Here is a 13,893-nt window from a genome sequence, read left to right on the forward strand (position 1 = left end):
AAACAGGCTTTTGCATCGAAATTTCATTGGGCTTCTAGCTTGACAAGGAAGCTGAAAATGACTACAGGTATAAAGCCGATGCATTGAATCTTATTAGTGTAGAAATGGTAACATTAACTAAGGTTAGGTTCAATGTTACCTTACATGCATATAAGCAACAGAATAGTTTAATATGTAATGAAAAGCAAGTATTGCCAGGACTGGGAGAGTCCAAAAAAAGAGAAGAAAGAAAGATAAAATAAAATCGTATGATTGCAAATGACTCAGAGAGCATTAACAACTAGATAAAGAAAATCAATTCTTAGTGTAGAAAAACAAAACAAAACAAAACGAGTAGTTGCTCAACACACATGAAAAAAAGAGACGTAGTGAATCGGAAAGGTAAAAAAGAAAGTGCTAGATATCTATGGAAGAGCACTAGCAACTACAAGAAATAAGAGGTTCCACTAAACAGGGGACAATCCAATTTGGTGAGCATTGAAACAAAGAAGAGTAAAACTAAACGAAAGAGCGACGACAACGACACGATAGCCAATGATGAGAGCAAGTAGCCCATGTTGAAATAGGCTAAAGAAATTGTATTAAAATTCCCTCAACTACAAGCTGCTCTTAAATGGTCCCCTCAACTCTTGATTTCTTTTACTAACACCTCACAAACTTCTACATTTATTATTTAGGGTACTACAATTGAATACATTGAATATTACGGTTTTATTTACCATAGTGTTTGAAACAATTATTAACTTCACGGATCAGCGTTGAATTTAAATGCAACAGCCCAATGTAATTGACCAAAATCATCTTAAATTAAACTTATATATATCAAAAGTTGCAGGGGAAGAAAGTCAAGGGGTCCCTTTCAAAATTGGCTATAAGTTGAGGGGAAGCAAGAGGCTCTCCTTACATTATTATAATCCTTCCAGAATCTACAAAGGCAATGCACTGTTCTAAACCAAACCGTCCACTAAATACTAATTGGCTTTGGCTCCTCTATTGTTCAATATACACAAAAATAGCCGGTTAAATGCATAGATACATCTGACAAAATGTTCCTTGCTCTGTGGCGAGGAATGATATATCAGCGGAAATGCCATTATGCATACATATGGTTAGAGTGGAACTCTAAAAATTTCAGCAGCTGGGGAAATGACGGGAATAAGTCATCATCACTTACCAAACAAAATCTTAGTGGAACCCTAGAAATTTGGGATGTCTCGTCTCCAACGAACCAACAGCGACAAAAGCCATCACATGTAACAAAAGTTGAGGTTTCCACTCACATTACCTCGTAGAAGAACCCGAATCCACATGCAGCTCCGGCATTAAGAGCCCTAACCAACGGCTTCGCCCACAGCCACTCTTGCCGATGCGTTCATAGTGTTTACCAGAGTACTTGTAACCAAGAGCAGTCTCAGCTTTCACCTACATTAATAGGCAAATCAAAACTCTCGACCTAAAGCGAAAAATGAACATTAATTAGGGATTTAAATTCCAAGGAGAGCAATCACACGTACAATGGCCGGAAAAGAGATTTCGATCGAAGAACCACCATCTTTGTTCTGGCCTACAATAACACTGGGAAGGTGACATCAATCAGCATTAATGAATTTTTTTCTTTTCTTTTCTTCTTTTTTTTTTCCTTTTTTTTGGCCTGATGTTTGCAGTCCAGAATATTAGAACTTTTCTAGAGAAGGATAATGGTATATAAACGAAAAAAATATCTAAATATATAAACACTGCAAAGTTGTGTATTTCACGTATAAATCTAAACTTTCACATACACCTTCAAAAACTTTCTTTCATTATATATAACCCTTTGTACTTACAAAAGAGCCCTTTCAGAAAGACTTCTCAAGTTCAAAAAAAAAAAAAACAAAAGAAACCAACCTTCCCCCATGAATAAGATGACTCCCCAACTTAAAATAAGGTTGTTCTTGAACTAGAAAAACCTGCATCTTCAAGCAGTATGTACGTACTTATATATTCACAAATAGATGATTTTGCAGGGATGTAAATTTAAAAAACACCAGAAGAAGAGGATAGTCAATCAGAGCAAGTTTGCAACATCCTCCAGATAAAACTCACCTATCTGTTGTGGCATTGTTAATTTCATTTTGCCCATTCTCCATCAAGAGGTCTGCAATTACTGGAGGGGAGTGTACGGCACTGATTTGACAAGTACTTCTATGAGAATCTCCAGCATCAGTTTGGTAGCTATTCTCTTCAACAGTGTTTCTGCATGACAAATCACCTTTTCCATCGACTGTCTCCGACGATGATAAGAGAGGTTGAAAAGTAGCCTTGCCAATTTTACAATGTGTTTCCTCAACTCTTTCACCAGATCTATCAGACTGACTAGGATGTCCTGTAATTTAAGGAGTGAGTTACAGTATCAAGAAATTTCTTAGAGAAAGTTGAGAGAGAGAGACAGAGAGAGAGAGATGTACGTTCTGTCGGACTTTTCGCAGCTTTCCTCATGAATTTATGACACATGGTGGTTTCTTGAAAACTGAGTAGGTTGTAATCCATTAGATCGGATCTATCCGAGCCAGCCATTATATTAAATCCAAAGGAATTTGTCCATGTGTCGAGAAGCTGAGGAACTGCTGGTAGGACAAGCCGCTCCACCCCCAAGGAAGAAAGCAACTGGAAAAAAATAAAAATAATAATAAAACATAAGAAAATGCAGGCTGATGAGCAAGCAGAAGAATCAATGTGGCCAAATTGATAGCAAACAACAACAAGGCATAAGATAACAAGCAAGCTTATTATATATTGGTTTTGATGCCACTACATTTTCCAGTTCGTTTACAACAATGCGGCACATTCCTTGTCGGCGATACTGCATTCTAGTACCAATAAGAGGCATTTCTGCAACCTTCTCATCATAGATCCTAATCAAGAAAAGGGAAAAATCAGAATAGCTTCATTCTTTAAAGAAGCTAAGAATTCTAAATGGTCTAGCATCAGTCATCTTTTGTCCAGTGGAAAAGGAATATTCAGAATTAATATGCAGAAGTACCTAAAGGTGGCCACAGTTACTAGCTCATCTCCTTTTTGTAGAATCATTGTATAAAAGCCCCAAAAGTTTAGTCGATTGAGCTCTGACCTGCAAGCCAACAAACAAACGGAATTAAGTCAGATGAGGGAAATAATCTAATACAATGAGCATACTGATAAAGAAAGAATATATTGAAATAAGGGCAGAAAACACAATATACATCCCAATACAGGCAAATATACAGAAACAAAAGAAATCCTAAACCATGCTGAGTGTTTTGAAGGCCAACAGAGAAATAACATCTGCAACAATAAGCTAGGAAAATGAGGGGATAAAAAGGGCATTAAATCCTAAATCTGCACCATATAGTTAACAATAACTTGTAGCCATTATGCCAGACTGAGAACGAACAAGAGCAATTGCCATTATGAACACCTGTTAGATGAACCAATTTTGAATTTTATACTATATGATCTTAATAAAAGCATTATGAGCAAAAATAACAATGCAACGTTCAATCAATAGTAAAGATATAATACAAGCTTGTTTGTGAATTTCACAAGCTCATAATCAGCTAGTGATAGTGCATTACAAAGGTATTGAGTTCCAATATGTCCCAATTTCAAGTTGAACTGCAGAAAAAAAAAAAAAAAAAAAAAAAAAAAAAAAAAANCCAAAAAAAAAGGTTACTGTTACAGCACAAGTAGTATGAACTTCGAAGTGGAAGTACTCACTCTGCATTGAAAAGCATATCAGATACAAGATCAGTATTAGTACGGGGCTCAATTATAGTGACAAAACATTCGTGCAGTACATCGAGTGCAATAGACAGCTTCCCATGCTGCTCAGCCATTGTCTCAAGATCCGAATTACAAATTTCGACACCATTTTCTCTGTTTGATCTCAAAATAACCCATGATAAACCCTCAACAGAGGTTGGGTTCGATTTTCCAAGGAGCTGCCGCAGGCAATGGAATATCTGCACAATAAAACATAAATTACAGGTATAAGGTGTTTTAGTCTTTGAGATAGATGGAAAAGATGAAGATGCAATCTAAATAACAGATATGAAAAATAATTGTAGTAACCTATAGAAATTCCTAGAAGAGGTAAAACAGTGGAAGTTGAACTTACAAAGATTCCCCGGCCAAGTTAAATTTTTAGACAGAGCAAGATCTGTTTCTAGTGTAGAGCATAATATTAAGTATGACGGATGAATTCAGCCAATTACTTGTACAGTTTTATATCATTTTTGTTGTTAAGTCAATGCAACCTACAGCTCAATAAAAGCACTTGAACAAGAAATAAGCAGTTGGAGAAGCTATATTATCATGTTAGTAAATACTAGTCAATTATAGTAAAATAATACTTATAGTTATGAATTATATCACGGTACAAATAATAAAATGTATACTTATGATAATAGTATTATTATTATGATTAATTACAATTGTTTTCATAGTCTATAAATATTCACTTTTCTTTATATAAAAGAGATAAAACACAGTTCAAAATGGCTCGAGCATTATGTGCAAATATCGTTGAATACACAAATATATAAAGCATTTCCTGGTTAAATGTGAAACTGTGCAGTACAACTTCAATATCCCTCGTTATAATGAAATTATGAAACAAAAAAAAGGGAAAAAAAAAAGAAGAAGAAAGTTCAGGTACTAATCAAGTGGTGCGAGGACATAGGACATACCTCTGAACATTTGTCGCTACAACACCAATTACCCTTCGGAGAGCAACTAAGATGCGGCATTCCTTTCTTTTCCAAGCAGCCCACATGATCTACCAAAAGGAAAAAAGAAAAAAAAAAAACCAATTGTTAAATACAACAATTGTTAAATACACACTACAGATCTTCTGTGAATATGGAAAGTTACAGGATAACACGTACATTCACGCTCACATTGATCGCAATAAATTACTGTTTCCTGTGTGAACTGCTCTATATCACAGTTGTACTCACTCAAGCCACAGATGCCGCATCTACAGGATGGACAAAACCATTTCCCTTCAGGAATAACCTATATAAATACCAACCTTAGCATAACAATCACAGTAGTCTAATTTGATCCCTAAACTTAAAAAATAGCAAATGAAATTACCTCCAAACCAACACATTTTTGGTGATACGATGATGGGCAATAATCGCAAAGCAATATTTCTCCACCATCTTGACAGATAGAGCATATTGCATCGCTTTCGAAATGAGAGTTATCACCCTTCAACCGCCTATGTAGGAGTTTTTTAGGTCGAGTAGCCTCCATCAATTGAACTATGCACTGTGATACAGACCTCCCATCTTTCAATAATATATTTGCATAAGGTCGTGAAGAACTATTGCCAGCATGACTATTGCGGGCATGACTCTCAAAGCTAGCAAGACTAAACACGTTATTGCAACACATGCATTTTATTCCATCTCGATTGATTCGACCTTCCTTTCTGCAATGCCCAGTCCTTTCGTGCACGCAAGTCACCTTTTGTCTCGGTAATAGAACATCATGGTCGATGAGCCAAGACAAAACCGTTTTAGCCAAATGTTGGCTCGGTGACAAGTTAATGATCTGGTGCTGCCTTCGTGGGCTTGATTTCCTTGCTTTAAATTGCTGTTGAGCAAAAGAAATAGAAAGCAATGGATTCCACCTCCTCTTCTTCGAATTGCGAAGCCCTCTGGGTCCGAATTTACCGAAACCCATATGCCCGAATACCGATAATTTAGAAGAAAACACACCTTTCTTGCTCGTGTGTACAAAAGAGCTTGCATGCTTACTTCCTTGGGATCCTGCTTTTGAGTAAGCCTTACAGGCAGCATATAGAGAGTTGAAGAATTGGTTCCAAGGAGAGAGATAGCACAATTCCTCCCTTGTTTTTTTCTCTTTAAGCCAAAACTCCCAACCGCTATAGGAAAAATGTTTTCTCACATTCAATCTAAGAGATTTAGCTATTTCATTCGAATGTTTTATTGGGGGATTTTCTCGAATCGATTTCATGAAGTCCATGTACTCTCCTATTGACTTAGGTAAGCACTCTGGTACAGGACATTTGCCTGCAGGAAGCTTTCTCATGACCGGATTTTCTTTTGACGAAAGAGTCCTCGCTTTGACATTCACCAACTTATTCATATCAACTGTTTTGGCGGATCCACTTCTCTTAGGGTGGGCGCTGCTATCTGCTTCACTTTCTTCAAAAGCTTCATCAAGATGCTCCTCCTCATGACTACTTTCATGATCTTGTGGGTCGCTACAAACAGATACCGGTTCGGGATGAATCTTCCCAGAATGCCCCTCGTTACTATTGTTGCCCAGCTGATTTACATGTGATTTATAACGGTTTCCACGTCTTCGACTCGCCACAGAATGTTTACCGATCAAGTTCAAGCATACCTTACAAAGGGAATAGTAGGTTGTGCCGTCTGGCGAATGATATCGAAACCTTTTCATTGTATCCTTTTTGACATCAATTTTCCAACCCAAAGCCAAAAGATGCATCCTCAACTTGTTCCCTAGTTTGAGGTAATTACATCTTCCTGAACTTCCTAACTGAGGATTTCCATTTCCTGTAAATAGTGATGCCACCTCACGGAAGTATTTGGCCTTAAGTTGGACAGCTCCCCAAGTACTAGCACCTTCTGATGCCGACCCGGCCTCATAATCCTCATGCGATTCATTAGAAATCATTTTTGGGGTATCTGCATTCTTTTCAACCTTTTCCCATGCTTCGCATGCCCTAATGAAGGACATAAACTTGTCTCCGTTTGGCGAGAAATACAACTTATACGGAGCTCTACCTCTACAAATTGTGAACTTCCAACCGACTGATTTGAGATAGGATTGAGCAAGTTTGCGTTTAGCACGAAGTGCCTCTCTCTTCTTATAAGTATTATGTTTACTGCGATATGCAATGATGAAATCAGATAATACCTCACCCGTGGTGTATAGCTGAGGACTGCCACTAGTAATGCACTTGCCGTGAGATTGGTTGTAACTTGAAGTATTAATCGGAGTATTATCACCTTCAATACATGGTATATCCTCGACCACAAAATTGCTAGCATGTAGAGCATTAATAGGGAATGTACCGTTGATGACAGACCTCAACTCTTGGATCAAACCTGAGGCCAATCTAATCCAAACATGCCGTCTCCCGCGAGTCCAAGATCTGATGCTTCTCGAGAAAGAAGGCTTACCTCTCATGTCGTACCAAATTTGCCTGATTGAAACAGGCAAACCCTCTTCCTCCCTTTCATATCTCTCTAACACATTAATCAAAAGCCATTCATCACGGATCCTCCACTGCCCATAAACCTCATCCCATTCTTGGGTAACACGCAGTCGATCAATAGGTACAATGTCTTGATCCCCTAAATCCGGAAAAAAGATTAATCTCTCTCGCGATCCTTCTCTGCGATCGAATACCACACCTTCCCACCAGGCATCATTCACTAAGGCATCAATGCAGACCCCATATCGGAAATCGGAGGGCTGATAACTCTGCTGAGGTGGCAAAGGTCGTATGCGGCTGCAGTTAAATCTGGGGCAAATGCTTTCTGTGCCTTCTATTGCATCCGATACATCGACGGCCTCCGCAGCCTTTACATTCTGGTCCTCGTTCATTAGTTTGGTGTACTCGATGAGGCGGGAGCCCTCAAGGCAAGCAACAACTACGGCAGGATGCCAGGAACCATAAAGCCCTTCATCTAAAGATAACACCTAAAAATAAAAAAACACAATTGCACCTCACAATGAATTTACAGAACAGATACAGAAGAACAGTTGATCTGAATTAAAAACAATGTTCTTGAAGAAGTCCATAATAGCACCACAAATAAAAGTCGTTTCTTTTCACAATCCAAAAAATTGTGATTACTGTTCCCTACATTGCGGGATTTTTACCAAGCAAACGATCAAGAAGAGGCCAACGAAGGCAAGGAGAAGATAAATTTTGTTAGTTAAAAACCATCCAATGTGAAAGCTAATCCTTATAATCAAATCAACTGCAATAGTAATTCTATACAACAACGCAAGCAATAATGCACACAGCACAATGAAATAACCATGTAATCATTATTCACAATCCCAATTGCAAAATTAGCGTAAACAGAGAAATTCTCACAAAAGAAATGTGGAAGAGCACTTCATCTGAGAAAAAGAATGAAAAAAAGGAAGAGTCTTGTAAAGGTTCATGATATCACCACAACTAAAAATCGTTTCTTTACACGAATCCAACAAACTCTCCTCACTACTCCCTACATTGTACGAGTCTTAAAAAACGAGTGATCAATAAAACGATTATTTTGATCAAAACAATCCAATGTGAACTAAAACCGATCAAACAAAAACCTGACACATGCAACCAAATCAACTAAAAGAATCTGGGGTTCTCCCCACTTCTAAACCACATTGCGAGCGGAGACGCTTACCTCGACCTCCTCCCCCGTGAGAAGCTTCTTTTTCTCCCCTTTCTTCCTCCTCTTGCTCGCCCTCACCCCGGAATCATCCGCCATTGATGGATTCGGGGGAGCGAACGATCGAGCACACTGGGGTTTGCTAGGGTTTTGGGAGGGATTTAGGGTTTCGTTAAGTAATCTTGGAACGCAAGGAATCGTCTCCGAGAACAAATGAGAGAGAACGAAGAGAGAGAGAGAGAGAGAGAGAAAGAACGAGCGAGGATACGAGTTAAAGAAACCAAAAAAAAAAAAGAAGAAATAATAATAATTATTAAAATAAAAAAAAATCAAAAATTAAATTAAGTTTCCATTAAAAATAAAAATCTCCATAAAGATCTTTTAAGAGCGCGGTAATATCGCATTTTAGGAACGGAAACAACTCGGACTCGATATAATCCCGGTTTTTTCGAAGTAATTAATTAATTATTTATTCATTTAACTATAATTTAAATTATTAAGATATTATTTCGCGCGTTGTGGTCGGGCACCTGAGTATCAGTTAGTCCCTACACCGGGTGTACCCGTACACTCATACACCATATTAAATATTTGATAATTAACATCGTAGAATCGAACTCTAATTTTATAGTTGTGAGCTAAAATATCTGAAAAGTTTGTGTACATAAAAATTTATGAGTTTCCACAATCAATTATTTTAGATGGAAAAATCATTGGTATAAAAAGTACCGTCCTTTGATTTATAAAATTATTAGTGTAATTCATATTGTTTTATATCATAAAATGCATTTAGTGAATACAATTTAGCCCATATTATAGAATTTTAGAGAAATTAGCTATTTTATATAAAAATAATAATGCTTAATTAAAGAGTCTTCATGTCGTATAAAAATAAAATATAATTATTGTATAATTATAAATTAAATCTTAATTTCAGACGTTTGTTATATCATGTTGTATAATAAAATTGAGTTTGTTGTATATATAAAATTAATGCCTTATTATAGTTAAATAAAAAAATTTAAAAAAAATTAACGTAATGTATAAAAAATATATATACTTATACACCCGGTGCAGATAATAATAATTAATCTCGCGCGAGAGCCCACTTAACACTGTGGGAGGGACGCGGCAAAACGGAGAGCTCCAAAATGTTTGGGCTTTTTTTTTTTTTTTTTTCCTCATCGTCTTAATCTGAATTATAGCGTATTTTAAAATAATTATATAAATTTAAATTTTAAAACTTATTTTTTATATTAGAATGTTATTAAACAGATATTTGAATTATAAAACTTTTAAATTCTAAAGTATTAGTATTTATAAATTTTCAAACAAAATACTTAATCTAGTACTACCATAATCTGGTGAATTCTAAAATATTTTATTAAAAATATTATTATGTATCGATAATACAATCCAATTTTATAATTTGTATATATATACTGCAAAATCCACTGTAGTTAATTAAAACTTATTTTCATGATGAGAATGTTAACTATCTAAGATTATCGTTTTTGCACTAATTAAATTAACAAATTTTGTGTAGAGAGGTGGACAATTTTTAAGAAATAAATGAATAAATGCTATTTGCGAGTTAATCTAAAGATTTGTAGCGAGTCGGATAATTTTTGCATGAAGTTCGAATGATTTTAATGTATTATCTAAAAAATTCATCTAATTAAAAACTGAACCTCAGTTTTAATACACAGATTTGCAAAATTATTATATTAAAGTGCCCGCGAAATATACAATTCTCGATCATTAGTCCATTGATCTAAATCTATTTAGCGAACTTATTTGGCCCACAAAATTAGAAATAAAAGTATACTTTTTCCTCAAATCATGTGTGTGATTTTTTTTTTTCCTTTTTTTGACTACAGGGATTGAGGCAACATGGCCTCAAAAAATATTTAAGGTAAACAAAATAGAAAATACAAATGAAAGCAAAGAGAAAAAATTGTAAAAAAATTGATAATTTTACTCCTCACTCAAGATCAAGGCACTAAAAGCTGTAAAACTCAGCCCATTTTTGGCTCACTTTTCGAATTCGTCTAATTGCCCAAAAAAGAGTCAAATGATTGGTTCTTAAAAAGTTATGTCATTTTTTTTCCGTCAAATCATCCACCAACAGATTGCGATCCCGATTAGATTTCTCACTGTTGCCACTCAATGGCGATCTCCAACCAAAAGCTCTCAGACACCCGTAATCTTCATTCCAGGTTTCGGGACGTGCCTGCCATCTAGAATGTTGAATATTAAAAATTTGGTAATTACGCATCCAACAAGCAGATGATTAATAATCTCAACATCGTTGCCGCACATCACACACCGTCAATTTTCGGACCAATCTTTTTTTAATAAATTGTCAAACGTAGGTAGATGTTCTTACGTACTAATCAAATACAAAATTTAATTTTAGATGGTATCCTTAACTCCCAAACCAAATGAAAATTATGTCATTTTTTTTTTTGGATGGTTGGTAGGTGAAATTGTCTTTATGAAGGATATGATGCAACGTAGGATATATTTAATAATAGTTTATGGAGAAGCTACAAAGCCGCACGCCTTTTAAAGCGAGCATAACATTAAGCACTTTACACCTCGGTATCATCGTAAATGTTGGATTACTCCCCGTGCGAGAAATAATAATAATGATAATAATAATAAATAAAAATCGTAAAAGGACGTAATGGGCTCCTATTTATTTATTTAAGCTTTATTTAAGATAACGAGAAAATTGTATTGTATATAATTTAAAAAAAAGAGATAAAAACGTATCTTAATAAGTAAGTCGTGCTTTATTTTCTACGATCATTTTGAAAAGAATATTTTAAGTTACTTTTGCCTAAGTTTTGTTCTATTCTATCAGCATTTATAACTTATTGGATTCAAACTACTGATCCAAAATGCTCAAATCTAGTCGTTAGTATCTATAATCTATCTATAAACCTATATGAAGCCACAATATTTTTTGCCACGTGGCATGATACCTTTCACTCTCCACTCCTCTAATTATATGTAAGGTGCAACATTTAATTATATTTGCACCATATTAATATTCTATGAATAAGTGGACTTTATAATTTTAATCAACTCCTTTCTTCATTAATCTTCCACCCCCTCTCTTTTATAATTCTTTTACATGCATCATAAAATTTTTTTTTACCACGTAACATGTTACCCTTCATTCTCATAGCCCAATTTTAAATCAAACCATCTTCTCCTCTTCTCAACGCCCAACCCTTCACCTCCCCAGTTCATCTAATTACATGTAAGATGCAACAATTAATTATATGCACCATATTAATATTTTATCAATGAGTGGATTCTAGTTATAATTTATTTTTTTAATACTTAAATTTAGTCATGCTAATTGGCTATACATAACATGGTGTAGTTTTCTATATATCAATAACCCGTAAATATAAATTTTATTAAAATTTTAAAATTTTGCTTATATTATCTATATATCCGCTGTATCGCACGGATCTCTACACTAGTCATATACCAGAAAGTATGATAGAAAACAAAATGAAATTTTAAATAGGTCTATTTTGCTTACTAGCTAGCATATATTTCTTTCAAGATTAATTCTATTTTGCTTACTAACATTCAACACCAAATGGAGTTCTAAATATAATAGATAAAAGAATTAATAAAAATTTTCTGCGAAGATATAAGTAAAAGTTTATAAAACAAAAAATATATTATTATTCTTTATGTATTTTGCACAATATGTCTTAATTATATCTTATATATTTTTTATCTTTTTAAATTTTTGTCTTGTGCTTTGCGAGGCCATAATTGGCTCTCTCTCTCTCTCTCTCCTTTTTCTCGCCATGCAGTCCGATTCAAGTTTTTACGTAGTCGTCCACTGTGTGAATACAAATTAACCTACTATCTCTAGTTGGAATTATGATCAATTTGAACATAATTTGAATTACAATAGCAGTTGAAATTAAATATATCAAATCAAACACTGAATTTATATTTACATACAGTTACAACTGTGCCGTAACACTGAGCTGATCAGGGCCGTAAGCCCTATGGTACAATGAGATCAAAATTACAATCCAATTCCAATACAACACGGCCCACATTCGAACCAGCCCGTCCTTTTCCCGCCATCGCAGAGTCCCCGCTCCGTCCCTCTCTCTCTCTCTCTCGTGACGATCGAACACCAAGCATCTGCCACGTCACTCGTTTCTGCCACGTCACACTCACCACTAGATCGTCCTATGACGCCACGACACGTGGATTTGAAAGGTGTCTCCTTTCGTTTTTATCCGTGACCTGTGCGCCCGCCACGAGTCGTTTTTAGCTCTTACGTCGCAAACTTGAGCAAAAATGTCTGGCGTCGTCGTGACCGCGCTCGCTCTTTTTTCATAAAGTGAGTAATTTTATCCCTCTATTCATTAAGTTCGAATATATTCGTCCAACGACTAAGTATAAAAAAGAGAGTCTGAAAAAAATTGTATTATAATTGACAGTAAAGATGTTACAATAATCGATAAGAGATGCAGACCATAAGTATATATAGACCATTCTTCATATAGGTTAGCAAATAAAACATTGCAAAGTGGCGCAAAACTACAAATCAAAATCAAAAGCTACTATCTCCCAAGATATACTTTACTTATCACCTTTCTAAAGGTCTCTTGACTCTTCCGCTTCCGTGTCCGCAGCATTAATAATCATAGAGATGCTTTTAAAAAGCGCAGGTAAAACCTCCAACAGTAATCTTCTTTGGCATTTATACGTTTGCAGAGAAAAAATTAGAAAAAAAATATTATGTCTGTGACATCTAGCTTGTAATATTGGTCGTGGGGACACTAAATTATGGGGTTTTTTTTTGGAAAAAAAATGTAACAAAACCCCTTCAATATACGACTTTTTTAAATAAGCTCTTAACCTTTACTTTTTAAAAAAAGAAAAATGTTTATCACCATCTTGTTTTATTTAAACTATTTTAGTTAATTAAGGGAAAATTTCACCAACCATGACTAGCTATCCTAGCGTTGCATGTCTCAGACCTGGTCCGTGAGACGGAGAGTTTTAATCTCCTTTTGCGTCTTTATTAGTGGAACATTTAATTTTAGCTCCGTAGAGTTTACGTAAATAAATTTCAAAATTTTACTAGCAATTGATTATCAATACTTTTTTTTTATTCGTCAAAAGTTGCTAAAACTATTGAATTTGATAAAATTATCTATAAATTTGATAGATTTTTCAATTTGTTTGGCTGCAACTACTCAATTCTATAAAATAAAATTTTAAAAGTGTCAGTAGAAAACAAAAGAAAGAAATATTCTTTTATTTTTCAAAGTCTTAAGTTATCAAAAAGTAATATTTAAAATTGACACAACATTAGCATCTTGTGCAAGGAACCCCAGATATACCTTTTTCCCCTGACCTTGGAAATTTAACAGCTATTATTTAATTTTGAAGCTTATTATTCTTAAAAGTGCCCATCAAA

The 13,893-nt window shown here is 35.0% G+C and overlaps 1 protein-coding gene across 3 annotated transcripts; it reads right to left on the minus strand.

Moving 5' to 3' along the window:
* On the minus strand, window positions 442-8,631 carry LOC109708517. Of its 3 annotated transcripts, XR_002215766.1 has the most exons (12): window positions 8,433-8,631; window positions 5,116-7,722; window positions 4,905-5,034; window positions 4,707-4,795; window positions 3,736-3,980; window positions 3,023-3,109; window positions 2,795-2,894; window positions 2,448-2,646; window positions 2,086-2,365; window positions 1,888-1,949; window positions 1,515-1,575; window positions 1,346-1,422 (listed from the first exon to the last, which is right to left on the minus strand). XR_002215766.1 is itself a non-coding variant. In XM_020230301.1 (11 exons), the coding sequence occupies exons 1-11, from the start codon at window positions 8,514-8,516 to the stop codon at window positions 1,282-1,284; spliced, it is 4,023 nt and encodes a 1,340-aa protein (XP_020085890.1). In that variant the 5' UTR covers window positions 8,517-8,631; the 3' UTR covers window positions 442-1,281. The 3 variants fall into 3 exon arrangements, 2 of the variants coding, with proteins under 2 accessions (XP_020085890.1, XP_020085891.1); XM_020230301.1 differs by lacking the exon at window positions 1,888-1,949 and having other exon boundaries at window positions 442-1,422; XM_020230302.1 differs by lacking the exon at window positions 1,888-1,949 and having other exon boundaries at window positions 1,280-1,422; window positions 1,515-1,564.

This window comes from Ananas comosus, linkage group 4 (genome assembly GCF_001540865.1).
Source record: "Ananas comosus cultivar F153 linkage group 4, ASM154086v1, whole genome shotgun sequence".
Lineage (NCBI taxonomy): Eukaryota > Viridiplantae > Streptophyta > Magnoliopsida > Poales > Bromeliaceae > Ananas > Ananas comosus.

Coding starts and splice junctions, on each gene's coding strand:
- LOC109708517 (XM_020230301.1), bottom strand. CDS start 8,516: ATGGCGGATGATTCCGGGGTGAGGGCGAGCAAGAGGAGGAAGAAAGGG. Junction 2,366..2,447: donor TGCGAAAAGTCCGACAGAAC/GTACATCTCTCT, acceptor CTTAAATTACAG/GACATCCTAGTCAGTCTGAT. Junction 1,576..2,085: donor AACAATGCCACAACAGATAG/GTGAGTTTTATC, acceptor TCACCTTCCCAG/TGTTATTGTAGGCCAGAACA.